The 19,540-nt window shown below is 40.4% G+C and overlaps 1 protein-coding gene across 3 annotated transcripts in view; it reads left to right on the forward strand.

Annotated features, from left to right (window-relative positions):
• The window catches only part of mcama (melanoma cell adhesion molecule a), a 44,953-nt gene extending 26,902 nt beyond the window's left edge, over nucleotides 1-18,051 (forward strand). The window contains exons 2-16 of one of the 3 annotated variants that reach the window (XM_019274781.2): nucleotides 1,085-1,218; nucleotides 2,193-2,421; nucleotides 2,519-2,589; nucleotides 2,679-2,766; nucleotides 3,214-3,393; nucleotides 4,151-4,278; nucleotides 5,922-6,066; nucleotides 6,441-6,556; nucleotides 6,858-6,999; nucleotides 7,766-7,896; nucleotides 8,621-8,765; nucleotides 10,034-10,069; nucleotides 12,802-12,931; nucleotides 13,206-13,326; nucleotides 15,558-18,051. In XM_019274781.2, the coding sequence (XP_019130326.1) occupies nucleotides 1,085-1,218; nucleotides 2,193-2,421; nucleotides 2,519-2,589; nucleotides 2,679-2,766; nucleotides 3,214-3,393; nucleotides 4,151-4,278; nucleotides 5,922-6,066; nucleotides 6,441-6,556; nucleotides 6,858-6,999; nucleotides 7,766-7,896; nucleotides 8,621-8,765; nucleotides 10,034-10,069; nucleotides 12,802-12,931; nucleotides 13,206-13,326; nucleotides 15,558-15,560 (1,799 nt within the window). In that variant the 3' untranslated portion in view covers nucleotides 15,561-18,051. The remainder of the gene's footprint in view (nucleotides 1-1,084; nucleotides 1,219-2,192; nucleotides 2,422-2,518; nucleotides 2,590-2,678; nucleotides 2,767-3,213; nucleotides 3,394-4,150; nucleotides 4,279-5,921; nucleotides 6,067-6,440; nucleotides 6,557-6,857; nucleotides 7,000-7,765; nucleotides 7,897-8,620; nucleotides 8,766-10,033; nucleotides 10,070-12,801; nucleotides 12,932-13,205; nucleotides 13,327-15,557) is intronic. The other 2 variants (XM_019274784.2, XM_019274782.2) reach the window with 2 other exon arrangements.
• The last annotated feature ends 1,489 nt before the right edge of the window (nucleotides 18,052-19,540 follow it).

Genomic DNA, 19,540 nt, shown 5'->3' on the forward strand with positions numbered 1-19,540 from the left:
TTTTCTTTTCAGCATTGCACTTCAACTCATCGACAGTAAAAATAAAAAAATATTAAAATAAGGCAACAGAACCAGAGATATCTATTTTTTTACTAGTTTAAACATGTACTTTTTACTCACAACACTTATGTGAAATCATTAAAAATCACATTTTAAGGACCAAAGATATCTTATTGACTAACACTCACACCATCTGTTGACCGCCACTGATAGTGTGTAATTTTTTTTTTCAAAAGTACATCGTTTCTCTCTTCAGACTCTGGTCTGAATCAAAGGACATTGAACTTTTTCAAGAATAACTGGTTTGCAGAGATACTCAGCTATCATACTGAGAGAAGTCACTGATAGAGGAGGGAACACTAACCGTTCTATATGTATATGAACCAAAGTCATCAATTAAAAGCTAACTCTAAGGAGAAAAAAGAAGGTACCCTAAAACAAGTAAATCCACCAAACATCACACAGTGACACCTGACAGCGTAAGGTGGAGGGGAAGGGGAGGAGAAGTATCCTTTACAATCTTTCATAAAAACTAGATTAAACATAGAAAATGGACTTTTGTGCCATCTTGTTTCTCTTTGTCACTGTGTGAGTTGGCCCCTTCAATGACAGCAGCCAAGTCCAACATGGCTGAAAAAGCACTTGGCTGTCTGAATCAACAGCCCAGTGTCAAACTGGCTAGCCTTCCCATGCCTGCATTCCCCCAATGATGCCTAGGGAACTGATTTTTTTGGCCAAGATGTGGTTTTGTGGTTACAGTCAGCCAGGCAGAAGGGAGATGAAAATTATGCCATGTGGACAAGAAGCCTTTTCTTCTTTGTTCTGCGAACATGGCAGACTGACTCCAGGTTGGTTTGGGAAGACAGTTAGTCATCTGCCAAACACAATGCACTTCAGAATTATATGAAGGTCAAGGATAAAAATTAGAATTAGATGTTGGTGAGGGAGATGGTGAAATGCCACTTTTATTTTGACTTTAATACAGTTTTATGTCTTTGAATGATTTATGAATAATACTGAAACATGGCGTAGTGACTGTTAAAAACATGTAGTTGATTTATGTGTGTGTCTGTGTGTTTTCCAGTGTGGGCCAAGGTGGAGCTGACTATGTATGAGAGTGTTGAGGTCTACCTGGGTGACTCGGCTCAGATCCCCTGCCAATACAGCTTCACTGATGCCAGCAACGAGCCCAGCTTTGTCATGATCCAGTGGTTTGTGGTGAGTACTGCTGGACCCGCTGCGAAAACTGACACTGCCTGTCGGGAACTATCCACGCGTGCATGTATGGAGTAGGGCTGCCCCCTTAATTTGAATTATGGCCAAGGCATCTCGGCCTGAGTTTGTGGCTGTAATGTCAGACATTTTTATTTCCTGGAAAAAGACAGGATAAACAGGATATTTATACATGTTACAAAGTGGTTTAGAAGTATAATAAATGACACACACGAGTGGTTATTTTACTGTTTCAGCAGTCTCTACTGACGTCAGAAGAAACCATTACACTTCAGGGAAAACAAGCAGTGGAATTACATCATACAGCAAAGGCCAGCTAATTAATGAGCAAGGCACTTGTTTCAACCGTCATCTTGTGACAACTGTAATGACTCATTAACCAAGATCTAGACCCAAAAGCAATACTCTCAGTAGAAGGAGTCAAAACAATGTTAACTGAAATGATGATACAACATGTAATCATTCACTGGCAAGTCCATATGGGCATAAACTAGCAGGAAAACACAAAAACACAAAAACAGGGTTAGAAAGCTATGGCTAGGATGGCTTAAAGGGCAATGGAGACAGAGCAGAAACTGCTATGACTGAGGATCTGTCTGATTCAACTAAACAGGCGTCAGTAATTGATTGATGGATGGATCGCATTGTTTGTTTGTTTTGCAGAAGTCAGTCAGAGCAGCATGTCAGCATGTCCGGGGAACAAAACCCCTCTGAAAGTAGAGACAAATGGCTCAATTCGTCAAAGTCATTTGAGCATGTGAGAGGAAAATACCCATGAGACACAAGTTCCTTTGATATTTACCTGCTCGACATGTGGTTTCAATCCTACCTGGAAGCAATAGCCAATATCAACCAAACACACAAGCAACTGTTTCCACTGATTTAACCCTAAAATATTGCCCAAGATGTCAGAGTTCATTACAAGGTGAAGTGTGTCCTAAATGTGTCTTCTCCTGCAGAGAGCTTTAGGGAGTAACACACGGATGCGGATCTTCTACGGGGATCAAAATGAGCAGATGGTGGACAACAACACAGACTACAGTGGTCGCATCGAGGTGACTTCAGACCAGCAGGGAACTCAACTCACCATCCAAGATGTCCAACTGTCTGATGAGAGGGAGTTCTTCTGCCAGGTTAATGGTCTGGCTGCCGGCTATGCTGAGGGCAAGACCCACCTCAGAGTGTTTGGTAAGGAAGACCACAAAACACAATCTCCATGACAGACAAACCATGATTTAAAGAAGAATTCAAAGTCTTATTATTCTAAATTATTTTCCTGATTCAGCTCCTCCAGAGGCTCCACTGATTGAGGGTGTCACTACTGGGATATCTGTGACCAATGAGGTACCGTCGAAGGTGGGTACACTTGATCTTTTATCCACAGCATTTGTGTTTCTCATTTACTGCTGCTAGGTAATAAAGATTTATCAATGTGACTCATCCAGGTTGCATCGTGTGAAGTTCGTAACGGCTTCCCTAAACCCAACATCACCTGGTACAGGAACAGCATGCCATTGATGTCTACACCAGGACGTAAGTGCAAACAGTATATGGGCCTCACTATAGTGTTTCCTTTGGTTTAAATCCAGGCTTCGACTTTGCCCCATTTCATTTCAAGTCTTAGCATATTGATACAGCACTTGAACAGGGAAGTTTTCCACACTAATCAGTAAAACAGCAATATCCTTAAGTACCTCTGAACTGGAGCCAAGAATTTCCCCGTCCACAGAAGACTGAGATATTTTTAGCAACACTTGCCTCGAGAGATGTCGATGGGTTTGTCAGTCCACCCATTTGTTCCAGACTGAAACATCTAGACAGTATAGATTGTATAGATTGCCATGAAATGTGGTATAAGCATTCATGTTCCCTGAAGGGTGCAGAGTAATAACTTCAGTGATCCCCATGTAAAGAATAAAAATAGCTTTAATTTGCTGTGGTCCATTGTTACATATCTACGTTGTCTTGTTCATACTACAGATGTAAATTTGTTGACCCTGCTGACCCGGGAGCCCAGTGGCTTCTACTCTGTCCAGAGCACACTGGAGTACAAGGTGATTAAGGAGGACAAGGATGCCTATTTCTCCTGCGAGGTCAGCTTTTTTGTCCCGACAGCCATCAGGACAGTCGAGTCCAACAGCATCAACATCACTGTTCACTGTGAGTCGAGCCTTTTTATATTTCCGTCATGTAGGCCTCAACCACTGACTATAACAGCTGACATTTGTATCACATCAAACTGCATAAAGTTACACCTGCCACTCAGTTTTTATGTCACAAATTCCACTTCTGTATTCCACTGTGTATTCCACATTCCACCTGTGATTCCACTTCATGTATAAATTAAACTGCTAAAAGAGTTGAAACTGTTGATTTGTATTGAATCCTATCCTCCTGCAAATTATTTGTCTTGCCTATTTTATTTGGCTGTAACAGATGCTAATGCATAGATCAAACTTCCACACTGCCAGTAGAATATTCATGAGACGCCCACATCAGGAACAACAACCAATGAACTCACAGGAGAGCTGCAGATTAATTGTTTGTGTCTGTGAAAAACACAGCACTTGGTTGAAATTATTTTGTATTAGTAAAAATGTTTATGTGCAATTCAAACTTAAAGCCAGTGTCTCAGGAGAATGTCTTACCTAGATAAAAGGTATACAATCTTTTTTAACTTTAGGGGGAACTGTATGAATCTTGTTACTGTCAATCATGCTGCATTATTTATGTTTAATGGACACATTGTTTGTCTTTTGGTCTAATCGTTTGAAACAGTTTTGTAGTGATACAGTGGCAGACCAAGCCAAAATCAGTCTGTGCTGTCAGCATTATGTAAATGCCCTTGTAAAGTGACTTTAGCTGAATAAGCCTGCTTAATTTGATTCTGTCTGTGTGTGTGTGTGCATGTGTCCAGACCCCACCACCATGGTGGAGCTGTGGAAGGAGTCGCCCCAGGGCTTGGTCAAAGAGGGGGATACTGTGGAGCTACGTTGCCAGGGTGATGGCAACCCCCCGCCGTCCTTCATTTTCAACAGAGAACAAGTAAGAATGGAAGGCATTTTCTCACCCTAAAAGTCCCCAAGAGAGAATGGGTGACACACAGGAGACATGTAGGGAATGTTTTTGATATGCAGAGCTCACAGGGCCCCATGTAGACATGAGTGTGCAAGGTCTATGAAGGCTCTGTCAGCTCTGACCCTGCAGATCCGAGCTGGGGTCTGAGACCGGAGGCCACACTGACAGGGCTCATGGGCAGGACTCATTCCCATGTCAGACACACATCCATTGTATGTGTGGACAATATAAAAACTCAGCTGACTGCCAACTCTTCCTAACTAGGCAGTCAGGGGCAAATGGTCATGACTTACGGGATGCATTTCTTGAATCTCGATCTTATCATTTTTAGACATCATCTTATGTCATAGAGAGCCAAAGAATCCAAAATGGAGGAAGCTGAGTTGCACCATTTTTTTTTTACCTCTTCTGCTCTAAAAACAGGATGGTTTGCAGACAAGAGTTGATGGTACAAATACATGTTTTGAATAGACTGTGTGTATTTTTCATCCATATAGTGACTGAGCCAAGATATCCGTAAAGAAGAATTCATGTTTCTTACAGAAAGTTTTGAAGGAAAGAGGCATGTATTTTGTAAAATCTGCCACGTTTACATAAAATACTCCACTTTGGTTTTGAAATCCTCCTCGATTTTAAGGTCTCAAGGTTAGCAAGAATGGCCAAAAGCAAACACTATTAAATCAGGATGAAAAGAACAGGATTGAGGGAGCCATCTGGCATCATCTTGGATTTTGTATTGTATTGATTAGATGCAAAATGGTACTAGGATCCAAAGTTGCCTTCATTGACTTATTTCCTAATTTATTTTATTGATTTTGAATTGTTTTTCTCGTTCTTTGTTTTTTGTTGCTAGAAACATCTTTGGGTCAAATTGAACCGTACATTGGCCCCACTTGAGGGTACATACCATTGTCATTGTCATGGTATACCACCAGTTATATTTTGAGACATAGTATATACGCACAGTTAATCCTCTGGAGATGATCACTGGAGCCAGTTTCATAGAAAACCACCCACTAGTTGCCACGTTATTTACTCTGGCTGAATTGACATGAAAATCAAAGGAAAAATGTTTTTACTTTCGAAGTGGGTTTGGATATTACGGTTAAACATTTAGGATTTGTTTAAATCCTGTCTGGGTGTCATCACTTGTGTTTCTTGGCCTAATGGACTTCAGTGTAAATCTCAGGAGGAAACTGGTCAGTAAAATGTTACCCCGGCTGAAACTAAGAAAGGAAAACCACAATTGTCAAAACAAATGAAAATGTTCTGTAACCTACCTAAGTCTCAGATGTCATGACAAAGTTGGAAGTAAGTTCATGTACATTTAGGAAAAGTATAATTTTAAACCAAAGCAGGATTATACCCATAAACTCTTTATGCCAAATCAAACTGAAGGAAGTAAGTCATTTCTTCAGTGTAATCATAAAGTCTGCAGCTGTCCCCCTTGGACTGACCTCTGTGACCTGTCTTGAAAATACAGCATGTCTTGGAACATTCACCGTAAAAGCACATCTGATAAAGAAACGAAGAACATGCTTTACTTTCTGCTATCGCCCTCACATGATCACAGCATGGATTCAGATTACAAATGAGCGTATTTGTTGCAGGATATGGATGTGGACTTGGAGAGCAACGGTGATGTGTTGACCCTGTCACCAGTGTCACGAAAACACAGCGGCATCTACCAGTGTCGCCCTCTGGACTACACCGGATATAGCGAGGTCAAAGGAGAGATGCAGCTCACTGTGCACTGTAAGAAATGAGCACTGAATCACACACACACACAGAAAAACATATATATACTATATGTACATACACACTTATGGATACCATAACGTACTGTACTGTATATTTGAACTGGTTTGAAGACAAACAACAGGAGATGTAAGAGGTGAAGCTAGCTGCCTCCCCCTGCCTCCAGTCTTTATACTAAGCTACGCTAACCACGTCCTGACTCCAACTTTGTACTTAATGCACAGAGATGTCATCAACAGGTCATCTCGTCTCGATCTCAGAGAAAAAAGTGAATAATCACAGAAGTCTTCCATTGAATTAATCCCAGCCCAACCTTGTGACGATGTGTTTCCTGTGTCTTATTTTGGTGTTGTTTCGTCTGTTGTGCTCAGACTTGGACCCAGCTGTGGTGGTGCCTAAAGACTCAGAAGTCATGCTCAAAGGAGAAGAACTGACTGCGACCTGCAACGCTCTGTCCTCCCTGAAAACATCCACTGTCTGGTACAAGGTATGTACACATTAGTGCAGATTAGACTAGATTAGATTTAAAATCTGGTAAGCAGCAGGCAGTTACTGAGTCTGCAGGCTACAGTCTGTGAAGGCTGTGTTTAGACACAGTGGTCCTTTGTGTTTGAGCTAAGTATACCTTAACATGAGCATGTTAACATGCAGTTGTAATGTTTACTATGTCCACCATATTAGTTTAGCATGTTAGCACAGCTGAGGCTGGTTAGGATGTCATTAGTTAGGTATTTGATCATAAACAAAGTAGACCTATTGTGTGTGTGTGTGTGTGTGTGTGTGTGTAGGATGGGCAGCAGGTTGGTAAAGGGAACACATTGCATCTGAAGGATGCCACCTTTGAAACAACAGGAGAGTACATATGTGAGGTGACCGTTCCCTCCCTGCCTGCCCTGCACACAAGCGGCTCCGTTCACATCATCGTTCAAGGTCAGTTGTCCCATCGCCTTCCAAGAACTTCTCTTTACCTGTGATGCCAAAAGAAGCTTCCACATAAATACGAGAATACATTTCTAGAGTTTGACTTTTGCATTAAACATGTAGCTAAAGCTGAAAGGAAATTCATGTCATTATTAAGTTTCCATCCACTTTTACACACAGCACTCAAATGCTTCTTTATTTCTTCTCATTTATTTATGCAGTTTTTTCTTGTTGGCTCTTAAATATGTGGTTATAGTTTTGTTGCAGGTATCTTGGTTCTTCTTCTTGGTTTTGAATAGTCTCTGTATTGACTCTGTTTCTGTGTGCTCTAATTTGGTTAGCCTGATAAAAACACCTGCTTCTGTTAATGCAAATATCAGTCAGGTGAAGATTGGAATCTGTCCTATAGAAGGATGTGTGCAGTCAAAGACTTATGTGCAGCTTTTGAAAACCTGCCAGAGAAGAGGAGAACTGTGTCCTTCCAAGTCACTGAATGGCTTTTAATGTAAAACAACTGTGCGTCAAGGGAACTGAACTGAATTATTTATTTGTCAATTTAAGTTTTTCTGTCTAAAAGAAAAACTCAGCAGCAGAGTGTGTGACACAAGTCTGTTATTGTGCCTGACTAATGGAAATGTACAATATACTGAATTTATCAAATTAAAACAGGACCCGATCAGAAACAGACTTGTTATTCAAATATGATGAACTACACTTATAAATGTAATTTGATGACTTACAGTACATACACTGAATACTGTGTACGTGCATCTAGGTGGTCCCCAGCTGGTGGGTGTGGAGCAGGAAGTGCAGCTGGAGGAGGCAGCAGGGAGGATGGTGAACCTGAGCTGTGAGGCTCAGGGCCATCCACTGCCCAGCATCTCCTGGAACATCATCGGCAGTCAGGTATCCAGTCTGCACTGTAACACAGCACAAACTTCACAGCGGTCTCCACTAGATGCAGTTCATCATGCAGTAGAAGCTAGTTTGTTTTGTAGTGATGCTCCTGTAACAGTTGACATGTGAAGATGATAATATTTGAATTAAAGTCCTGCCGTTAGTGTGGTGGGGAGTAAATTAAGTTCTTTACACTGACAGTGAAAGTATGTGAGTGTTTGTGGGTTGATTCTAGTCTAATAGGGACAACAGTTCTTGAAACTGGTCCAGTACTGAGTGAGCCGTGAAATGGGCTGCAATGTAATCCTTTTGGGCAATTGCACGCCGTCAATATGCATCTACTAAAACTGTTTAATTAGAAACAGACGTTCAGTTCAAAGCCACCAGATTCCATTTACCAAAACAGTAATTTTACCTTGCAGGAAATTGGAGTTGCTGGTCTGCCGCTCCGTGTAGTATTTCTGCGGCTAAATAATGACAAACATGAATGCATAGAAATATATAATTATTATATAAATTTATTATTATTATAAATTTAAAGACATGCATGATCTGCAGTGTAGTCAAATAAAATATATAAAAATGTGGTGACCACGAGCTTATAGGCTTTTATAGATTGTCTAGTTGTGAGGATCAGCAGCATCAGTTTGTAAGCTTCATTTTGCAAACAGTTAATATTCACTGATGTAAACATGTGTATGATGTTCTCATCAACAAGGTGTGTGTGTCTCAGCAGAGCTGGCAAGAGGTGGTGAGCAAAGCAAACGAGCACATGACTCACAGCGTGGTGTCAGTCAAAGTCACCTCGGACATCAGCGCTCTGTGCAACGCTTCCAATGACATGGGCACTGAAATCAAGGCTTTCAGCATCAAAGCCAGTGAGTCTCTCTTTTACCTGCACTGGAAAGTCTGTACGAGTGGATCATGCTGTGGGTTTGATGAAGACTGCACTGACATTTGCATTCAAACAATGGAAATCAGGGTCATACTGTTTTTCATCTTTTAGCCATTTAATTCCAGCCTTTATTCCAACATGACAGCACTGTTATGGGAAAGGCCACAGTGCTCATGCAATATTTGGCTTCTGGTGCAGTGAAGGAGCTGCGGTGAGTGAAGAAGTAAGAAGAGTGTTCTGTGCTCCCTCACAGGCTGCATCAGTGATGGAGTTTCAAACTTAGTTTGACTTTGAAGCATTCATTAATGCCCACCATGAGCGCGAGGTTTGCTTGCCCTCACAGTGAATCTTCTCATACATTTCTCACCGGTTTCATAATTTATTACAGAATTTCTTAGGTGAAACACATTATGGAGGGAATGTTTGTGTGATGACTGTAGTTGTTCAGGGGTTGTTTTTTCCACATGCAACAGAATCTTAAGATTCACACATCATAAATCTTAATTTTATGGCCTATTTTCTGGTCTGGACATACAGTGTGTGAGAAAACAAGACGCTCCAACTTAACATCTTTTCGTCAACACCTTTGTCGGTAATTTACACAGAAAAGTGTGGCAAGGCCACATTTTCTCATCAGCTTCTTACTCCGAGTATTATCTGACAAAGTTAGAATAGTTTTAGATCTTACTTATTTAGTCATGCATATTAAATTATTAAAATAAATACCAATAGCCACATTTTAAGGACAATGTCCAGGGCTTTACACCTTTAGACTAAGTGCATGTCCCTCACATTCGTCATGGCCATTCTTTAACTCTTGACTTGCAAAATCCATCACTGATGCAGCCTGTGAGAGTTTTCAGCTCACTGCTGCCATGAAGCCCTAAGACAAGACAAAAAGCCGCAGTTGTTCCTAACCTTTTTTGCCTGTGACCCCATAAAACGATCCACCTGTGACTCTTCATCACAGGGTAAGACCACAATGCAGGCATTAACTGAGTTTGTACCAAAATATTTAGGTTTTATCCCTTTAATCAGCTTGTGTCTCCTCCGGGATCCTGAGCCCCCAGGTTGGGAAATGATCCTTTAGCAGATGAATAAAAAACAGTATTGTTAAGCTCTGTTCCCCTCACACCTCCAGTTGAATATGGGATAGTTTGTAATTACTAAAGCAGCTGCGATCAAATGAAACATGAGAAGTGTGTGTGTATGTTGGGGGGCCACTCTAAGCGTTGTTCTACTTGTTCACAGTTCCCAGGGTCACTTCAACTGCTCCCTTCTCTCCTGGTAAGATTATCGCCACAGTCGCCTTTTTCCCTTTTTCCAACTAAAAGACTCTCTTCTGTCTCAGTTTTCACACTTTAGACTAAGTTCTATCTGTGACAATGAAGGGTTGAAGGACTGTATACATTATTTAGGGGCTCTATACCAGGACTGTCTTTGGTTCACTGGCAGATCTTTGGGATGGCCTGTGGGCATATTAAATATTCTGTTTGATACAGAGAAAAAAAATAACACCAGCAAATTCGAGCACCCCAACAGTTATAATGCTACTGCAGTAGTAAAAGCAGTATTTATATATATCCCAGAATTTTTGCAACAAACATAAATAAGTGAGAAAAGAGTGTCTCACTTTTATTGACTTTTCCAGACAGTCTTGTGTTTTATAGTGGATTTTTACATACCAAGTGAAATTGCAGTGTGAAGTATGAAGAGGGGAATTATTATGGGGCAATTTTCTGACTATATCTCAACAGTCACTTCATACCATTAAAGTCTTCACTAGCCTTAGGGGAGTACAACGAGCAAATGAAGGGCATTTCAGAGCGCCCTCCCCCTTCACCCCCATTAAAACGACAATAACAAAAAAAAAAGAAACTATGTTAAAAATTTGTTGAGTAGAGTGCTCTGCTGCTCCCACGATATAAATATTTGGTCGCTCTCCTAATTGTTTACTGAGCTTATTAGAGGCCATTTTAAACATGTATACAGGCTGAGAGTAAAAGCTTTCTACACAAAATTAACATGGAGATGATCTATTTTAAGAATGAATTGCATCACTGTTTTATGCCACTCAGGACCACAAAATGAACGCTGTCTTTAGTCTGTTTCTCCGTTTTTGTGCATTCAGCACATTTAGAAGGCTAAACTCAATAATTGAATGCAGGAGAAGCAAATAAAATCCTAAAAATAGCGTGGCTTGTATGTCACACGCAAAGCTAAGCATAACTGTCTCAAATGGGGTATGGTAAATGTTTTTAAATATGGGGCCCATACTTCTGTTGGAGCAGCAGCATCAACCTGAAATTCAATCACAGTCCAGGCACAGGGGATTATTAATTTTAGATCTGGAAATGTATTTATATACTACTATTTTACCTTATTAACCATGAAAGATCATGTCATGTCTGAGGAGGCAGACATTTCAGATAAAACTGGGTTGCTTGCCACAAAGTCCCATGTCACACTAAAGACCTTTCGCACTGAGGACATTTTGATCCTAACTAATGTTATTAGTAACAGTTTTGTACTTTTCCTACTATGAAGGTCTGCTGTGTAACACAAGGTTTGAACGGTAGTCAGCCTGCATCTCTTTTGTATCAGTGTAACATAAATTATTCAGTCTGCTGATAATGACACGCACATTCAAAAACTACAGTTCAGAGGAGGGATCATTAATATGTTGTATGTGGAAGTGTCAAAAGAAGCTAAATGAGTGTTGGGGCAGAAATAATGGAGATATTTCTTTGTTTCTTTTGTCATCCTGCTAATGTGAAATTATTTAAGTCCCAGCTCTGCTCAAGTTAATATAGTCTATCAGAGAACATCCACAGGCTTCCCAAAGCGACCATCATCTCTTCTACTTTCTGATTTTGTAAATGAAATATAACAAATTCAAATGGCCACTTCTATTCTGTTCTTTGCTTGCATGTGTGTGTATAAATGTGCTGCTGTTTTGTCTTCTGCACTACAACAATGAACTCTCATATGGTTAGGAGAGTTCATTGGGAAAGTTAACTTTAATGTACAGTAGGTGAGGTAAAGGTTTGAGGGGCTGTCCTATAGCTGCAGAATCAGTTCTTTAAATGAGCCGATATATAACAATGGACAACATCAATTTGGGATTAAAGCAGACAGTGACAGTCTATTCCGTCTACCATAATCATCACTCACACAAATGGCAGTAAACTGTAATTAATCCTTGAGAATACACCACGGCACAGATATGCCTTTGTGACTGATGTCATGCATTTGATAATAAGTAAGCGCAAAATAATATCATGAGTTACTGTAGGAATATTTCAAAACATTTTAGTGAATTGAAATGAAAAAGATGAATTCAAAATGCAAAAAGGCACTTTTAACCATCCCAGATACCTTCTCAGTCCTGATAAGAACATTATACGGGGCTTGAAAGGATCCTGTGGTAGTTTGGTTTTATCTTTTGAAATGTTACTGGTTGCCACTCAGACAAACTGAACCAGCAAACTAAAAAGTTAGTGTCTTTTCATTCTGGAGGAATTATGTAATCTAAATTAAATCAGTTATTAAGACTTTGAGTCACAAATTCTGTGCAAAACAAATGACATTTTTCTGCAATCCTGCAGCTTTAATGACACTGCAAAAAAATATAATATGATTTCACACTCAGCTAATTATTTATCATGCATGAGGAAATGGACTTTGTTAAATACGCCACTTAAGAAACAAAATGGCTGAAATAGTGCAGTCAGTTTGTACAGAGCAGATGTTTCCTTATCCTATTTTTAAAATGGCACTCCAGTCATAGTAATGGGGGATTTGCAAGAGACAGATTAAAATTAGAATACTTGAAATAAGGATTTAGCTTTATCCTACACTTCCCATAATGCAACCACTATCATTTGTATGTTAGGCCATTCCTGCCTGATAAATGGCCAAACATCACAAGTCTTTTAAATTGTTACTGTTGCCGATACTGCCGATATCGTGATTAACACTGACATGTGATTTGTCTTTCTGTGTGTGTGTGTGTGTAGCTGAGGGCAGCGGAGTGATCATAGTGGTGATCATACTCTCTCTGCTGCTGCTGGCCATCCTCGGCAGTGTTCTCTACTTCCTGCATAAGAAGGGGAAAATCCCTTGTGGACGCTCAGGGAAACAAGAGATGTGAGTATTGTCTTCTACCATGTCAACAAAACACTTTTTTTAAAGGATAAATCTGAGGATACTTTTCTTATCCCATAAAATAACTACATTCCCGTAGATCCTGATGCAGGAATGCTGAAAACAAACTGACTTAAACCTGGATATAATAACACAGCAGACAAATGTTAAACTTGAAAGAACAAAGACATTTTTAATGATGTATTTGCATAATAAGGCCCAGTTACCTGGTTTTTTTTGTCAGATTCCACACGTGCTGACCTCTTGTTTCTGTCAGCAGCACCAAAGAGAAGACCACCAAAGATGACATTGTCGTGGAGATGAAGACAAACACAAAGACCGAAGACGCCGTCCTCCTAAAGGCTGTCAACGGAGACAAAAGGGGCCCTAATGAGCAGGTAACTATTGTGGTGAATGAATATGATGTCATTATTTCACAGCATAAAAAAGCGGCCCCAAGTGTTCAGTACACCCCCACAACAGGCAACGTCCACACAAAGTTTGTTCTGTTGAAGTTTGTGGAGTTTAAATGTTTAAAAGGTTTCCTGAGGGAGATGCTAGAGCACAGATGCATGTCAGGAAGTGCCGAGTTGGCTCACTTACTTGATTAACACAGAAGCTGTTGGAAATTTGGTTTGTAATATATTTTGGGGTAATAGCAAAAGCTTTTTTATCAATTATTTAATGGTTATAAATAAACACACACCAGCTGCTAGCGTGCAGAGCACCACTTCCAATGATTTTAGGGCGTCTGGATGTTACAGACAGACAGTGTTTGTGACTTAAAGGGATACTCTATGTTTTTTAGTATACTCTCCAGTGCTCTAACCTTCTATATTTACAGATGGCAGAGTCTGCCATGTGAGCTGTCATGTTTCTACAGTATACACTACAAAAGACAAACCGCACACTCTAGATGTGGCATTTTGGTGTTTTGTGCATTTCTTGACCATTGTAGTTTCTCCCTCACGCTAGGAAAGAGAGGGTGAGGCATCGGGGTGGAAATCTACACCACTAGATGTCTCTAAATCCTTCACGCTGCTCTTTTAAAGGGATAGTCCCACATTTTGGTAAAATGCTTGTTCACTTTCTTGCTAGAGTTAGATGTAGAATTAGATGAGAAGATCCCACTCTCATGTCAGTATGGTAAATATGTAGCTGGACCCAGCATCTAGTTAGTTTCATGAAATACTGGAAACAGTTTCCCCTTTGTACCACTCGGGTTGAGTTTTTGTAGTTTTGGTCATCATTTGTATCAGTTATGAAAACATGGTAATTGGTGAGATCTGGGAACTTGGACAATACAACAAAACATGAGCAGTCAGACGTGTTTTCATACTCTCCATCTGTCAGTCAGTTATTTGTTCAGTATATGGACACACTTCCATCCACACAGTCTCACTACTTAAAATAGTGTTTAACAAGCTCAAAGGAAAGGATCCCACGTACAAACAGCTGTAAACAGAACATCGGTATTGGCGTTTCAGCAAAACCCTTGATTATTTGGTAAACACATTTATTAATCATACCCATTACAGACTCCAGAGAGTCAGTGCATCAAAAAGTGTGTTTTATTGACTTTTTAATCTGTAATAGTTACAAAATAGTAGAGCAAAGCGAGGAAATTGAACATGTATGTATGAAAGGTGCTCTGTGCGTGTACATCTGTCAACTAAAGCCACAGAATTGTGTCTGTTGTGCACACTGTGATGTTAATGGACAAGTTTAAGCCATACACTTGTGCCAAAACGGTGACAGTTGGCTACTCTGAATACTGTCTTAGTGCACAGGAAAACTTTCCCAGGAATACTCTGGTTATTTGCAGTAGGTCAAATATGAAGCAGCACATCAGTCAACACTGTGATGGATGGATAATGACTTCATCACTCCCCTGGAGGTTTGTTGACAGCATGTCTGATTGTCTTGCTGCTCATGTTTAGTGCCCCATTTTTTGCTGCATTTCCAGTTCCCAGCGATGTTTTTATTTCTCATCTCAAAAAATAACAAGTTTGGAAGTGTTTCAGCTGCAAGGTCAGAGTCCTCACTCAGGGTGGTTCAGAGTCTGACAAAGAGAAAGTAACACAGGGTTGTACGGTTCTTGCCCTGACCTTGGCATGATTGTGGAGCTTCCTCCTTGATTATGAGTTCAACAGAAGTTCAGTTGTAATCCTGACAAGGAGGTCCTCCCAAACGGACCAACAGTCCCTTATCATAGCTTTGCATGTTAAAGTAAACTCCCCATAAGAACTAATATGAATAACAGTCAGCTATACCGGACATCATTTTACTACCCCAACTGTTGGCTGACCCGAGGCACAGCTATGAGGGAAGAAGGTAGTGTTTCAGCACTTGAAATGAAGCCACGTGTCAGGCCGTTCCTTTCTCTCCATCATGATCCACTCCTTTTTGCAAGTGCTGGAAACAGCACGAATTTGATGTCACTGTCTTGCAACAAATTGGACAAGCCGGTTACCCATCCCTCGCCAAAACTACAAAAAAATAAGACCCCAGTCTTCAAATTGCTGTTCATTTGTCATGTGTAGTATCTGTATTTGTTTATGGTGTCCCGTGTGTGTACATGCAGATATGAAGCTGGTGTTTACACTGATGTCCTCCTCTGTCCCTCCAGTAAAGTCCCACGATGTCGCAGCAGTGACGGTGTTGTGCAGAGGGAGGCAGGACACATGAAGCCAGCAGTCTGCGTGTGTGTGTATGTGTGTGTGTGTGTGTGTGTGTGTGTGTGAGTGAGTGTGTTGGAGCAGAGGAGGCAGAAGACGTGCTGACTGATCTGAGTCCTGCAGAGTAACACCGCCTCACAGTCCGGACATTCCCTCATCGTGCTTTGTTTCTCTGCAGATTTACACAGCACCACACAACCGCATCCACACACACACACACACACACACACACACACACACACACACACACACACACACACACACACACACACACGAGTATGGATGTGCTGTGTGTATTTTCTTTTGAATGAATGTTTGCTTCCTCAACATTCAGTTCGTTCATTTGTTTTGTACCATTTTCCTCAAACTGTGTTCAGCTGTCGGCTGTTGTTCGGTGTGTGTCTGATGGTGTCTCGTGTGCATCATCACCTTTTTTCCTTTTTTTTTATTTTTATGAAAGTGTATATATATTATATATATTTTGTTATTTAAGATATTTTGGCACTCAGATTTTCATTTCATGGTAGCGTCTGGGTCATGTGCATGTTGATCCGTGTTCATGCGTCCAGGCGAGTTTCAGGACAGGATATGATGTCAAGAGACCAAACGCTAGCTGTTCCTCCGAGGCAGCCCTTTACTGTTGGTTCACAGTCACACTGAGAGAAGGCTTGTCAGCGTGTTTGCTTCAATATTTCTACAAACCGATGTTGTGATTTACCAAAAAAATTGTTGAACACTGAGGCGTTTCCTCTTAGACCAGCAGGAGACACTGAAGCTCGAAACGCAGGATAATCAGAACAGCAATGATCCCGATCAAACCAGTGTCGATCACACACACACACACTGGCAGCCTTTCTTTTGCAAACTGCTGTCAAGCCCTTGTACTGTTTGTAAATACATGTAGTGTACAGACCTGCTAGTGGTGGCCTTGGACTGTTACTGAAGGAGAAAAAGGTCAAAGTTTAGTGATCTGCTGTGCCTGTTTTGAGAATGCATCATACACTGAATTTGTTTTTTTCGTTTTTTCGGTTTGCTCTGTGTGTTTTCTTCGTTTCCACTGAGAGCTAGTTGGGCCCGAAGTGTTCCAGTGCTGCAGCGTGCATGTTTAACGTGTTTACTTCAGATATCACATACTGCTAAACATTTTCTTTTTACCATCCAGGCAGCTGTGAGTTTGCTTCAAACTTGCTTTACTTAGATAATCCATCAGAGGGAACACAGACAGTATTTGGTTGGTTATTTCAAGTCTGCTCTGCATTAACATGAAACTATCATGACTCTCTAACAACAATAAGCAGATGTGGATGTTCCTCTCTGTGATGGATTACTGAACTCCAGCAAGTTTCAAGGTGTTTTCCTTTTTCAAAACATGTGACACGAATGTAAAGCAACGGCTGTAGAAGGTAGACATACATTTAACGTGTCTACAGCTCTCCACAGTTTGTCGTGTTATCAGTACATCCACATGACCGAGCCAGACATCTGAGAAATCCATGACTTTGATCTGTCTTTGTAAAAACGCAGAGAGTTGTTTACCAAGAATGCCTAAAGACTCGTTTCATGTGGATCAACAAAATATTCCATCCCCTGCATTAATTATAAGATGCAGAATGAAAAATGACAAACACGTTGCTCTCTTTGTTGTGTCTGAAAATATCGATTGAGCAAAAACACAAAAGAACAAAAGTGTTTATTTCTTTTTTTACACAAAAGAGATTTCATTTCTGGACACTGTCTTGGGGAAATTGGGTTAAAAATCTTAAAAAAGCATCTTGAAAAACCTTCAGATCAGTGTCATTGTTTTAGGATTTGATGTTTCATCTGAATGAGCAGCTGATGAGTATTTCTGACTCAGAGTAAATGAGCTGAAACATGCAGCAGCACTGGAACACTCCTTTAAGAGCCCGTGTTGTGAATACGATGTACTGATTGTTCACTGTTTAGGTTTATGGTGAAGACACGTTTTGTTGCTGTGAGCGCTACATTGCCCAGATGACTTGCAACATTAACAAAGTAGTGATACGTTTTCAGCTTTCTTTGTTTTTTTTTTTGTTTTTTTTCCTCCACTGAGTTGAGGTGTTAAAAGTTGTAGAAATATCCAGGTACAGGACGTCCTCAGGCAAGAAGTGTCCTCGTGTACGGTGCGATGCTGTCATTATGGTTTAGAAAATTCTGCACAAAGCCATAACACCAACCGTGTCCAGCGTGCAGATGTTTGATCCATAAATCCGCACCCGTCTTTTCAGTTTAGAACTTAAAATAAGTTTGCGTTTATTGTTCTGGATTCTTCACAAGTGTGAAAACAAGTTTGAACATTGCAATTATGCTCTTTTTTTTTCTAAATGTGTGTAAATTAAGTACTGTACATGTGATTCTTTGAGGCTTGCGTTTCTTTTTATATTTTTTGCAAGAAAATAATGCCAAATAAAAAATGTTTCATTTCAAGAGAGACTGTTTTTCTATCATTATTTTCTGCAGAGGTATGAAAAGAGCACCGGGAATGTGATCACTTTTGGGCTTTTCTTTTTGCCCACAGGGCTCAATGTGAACCAGAACAGCGGCTGGGTTCTGTGTGCTTTCGGTTAGCGCTGCACAGTCCCACAGTGAGGAGACAGGAAGGAGCGCTGCCTCCAAACCGCTGTCAGCGCGAGCTGGAAATGACTCAAACAGTTGCTCAGATTTCTAGCTGGAGTTTGGGAGGAGGAAGGACAAGAAAACACAGCTCACATCTGCAACAAATTGAAGCATCTCAGAGCGGCCCTCTCTTCTCGCTGCAAAACAAATCAGCTATTCCCTCGTTACTTAGTGCAAAGCGTACAAATCCAGGTGAGGCAATACTGAGATAAAGGAGTACAGTACTATCACTGTGCTTTGTTCTGATAGGAACACTGGGGATGCTGAAGTCAGTAGTTTTTTGTTTTTTTTTGGTACTCATGCTTGTTATGAAACAAGTTTTTCTTAGAATAAAAAGTATTCTGTGGATTATCCAGAGTAACTAGAGCGGTTTCTGAAAGAGAGAACTGCTGCTGAAATGTGGTCAACCAAACCAAAACTATGTGCATGGATTTGACACCAGTGTTTTTTCTGAGACTTTGGTTAACATAAGAGTTTACTCCACTCAAGATTACTGCAATGATTTAGCTTTGCACTCTTGCACTTGGTCTTAAGATAAAAGTAAAAAAAAAATATATATATATAGGGAGAGATATCTTTATTCCATACATTCTCCCTCATCGTCAAAACCTGGTGCCTACATTACCCACAGTGCAGCTAAACCGCTGACTGCTGACGACTTTGGCTGACTCTGGCCCTTGTGGTTTGTTCCCAGGAAGTGTGAGTGCTAAGTGCTGTCCAAACCCATAATTCATGAAGTCCACAAAGGGGGGGTCAAGTGGACTTCAAGTGTCTGCTTGTGGTGCAGACTTCACTGATTACAGATGATTCACAGTAATATGGATGGACATGATGCTGTAGTTTTTTTTTTAATTTGATGACACAAAAAAATAAAATAAATAAAGAACGTATCCATCCATTTTCTAGAACCACTTACTCTTATCGAGGGTCACGGGGGGGCTGAAACCTATCCTGGCTGACATTAGGCGAGAGGTGCGGTACAGCCTGGACAAGTTGCCAGTTCATCACATGGCTGGCCAAAAATAACTTCTGAATGTATAAAGTTAAAGCTATACTTGAATCGTGTAGGCCAGGAATCATATTCAATCATATCTGTTGTTATAAACGTTTGACAGTGATGACAACTTTATTGTCACAATATGTGACAATGTTTTATCCAAAGTCAAGAGGTACCAGAGAAAATACATATTTCCCTCTGCTTTAATCACTGATAACTACTGTTCATTGACTGAAATTAATATTAAATAACTTAAATATTGATCTTTTGCAGACAAACTGTTGCCAAGTGTCGTTTTGTTCA

Source organism: Larimichthys crocea, chromosome XXII, assembly GCF_000972845.2.
Source record: "Larimichthys crocea isolate SSNF chromosome XXII, L_crocea_2.0, whole genome shotgun sequence".
Lineage (NCBI taxonomy): Eukaryota > Metazoa > Chordata > Actinopteri > Sciaenidae > Larimichthys > Larimichthys crocea.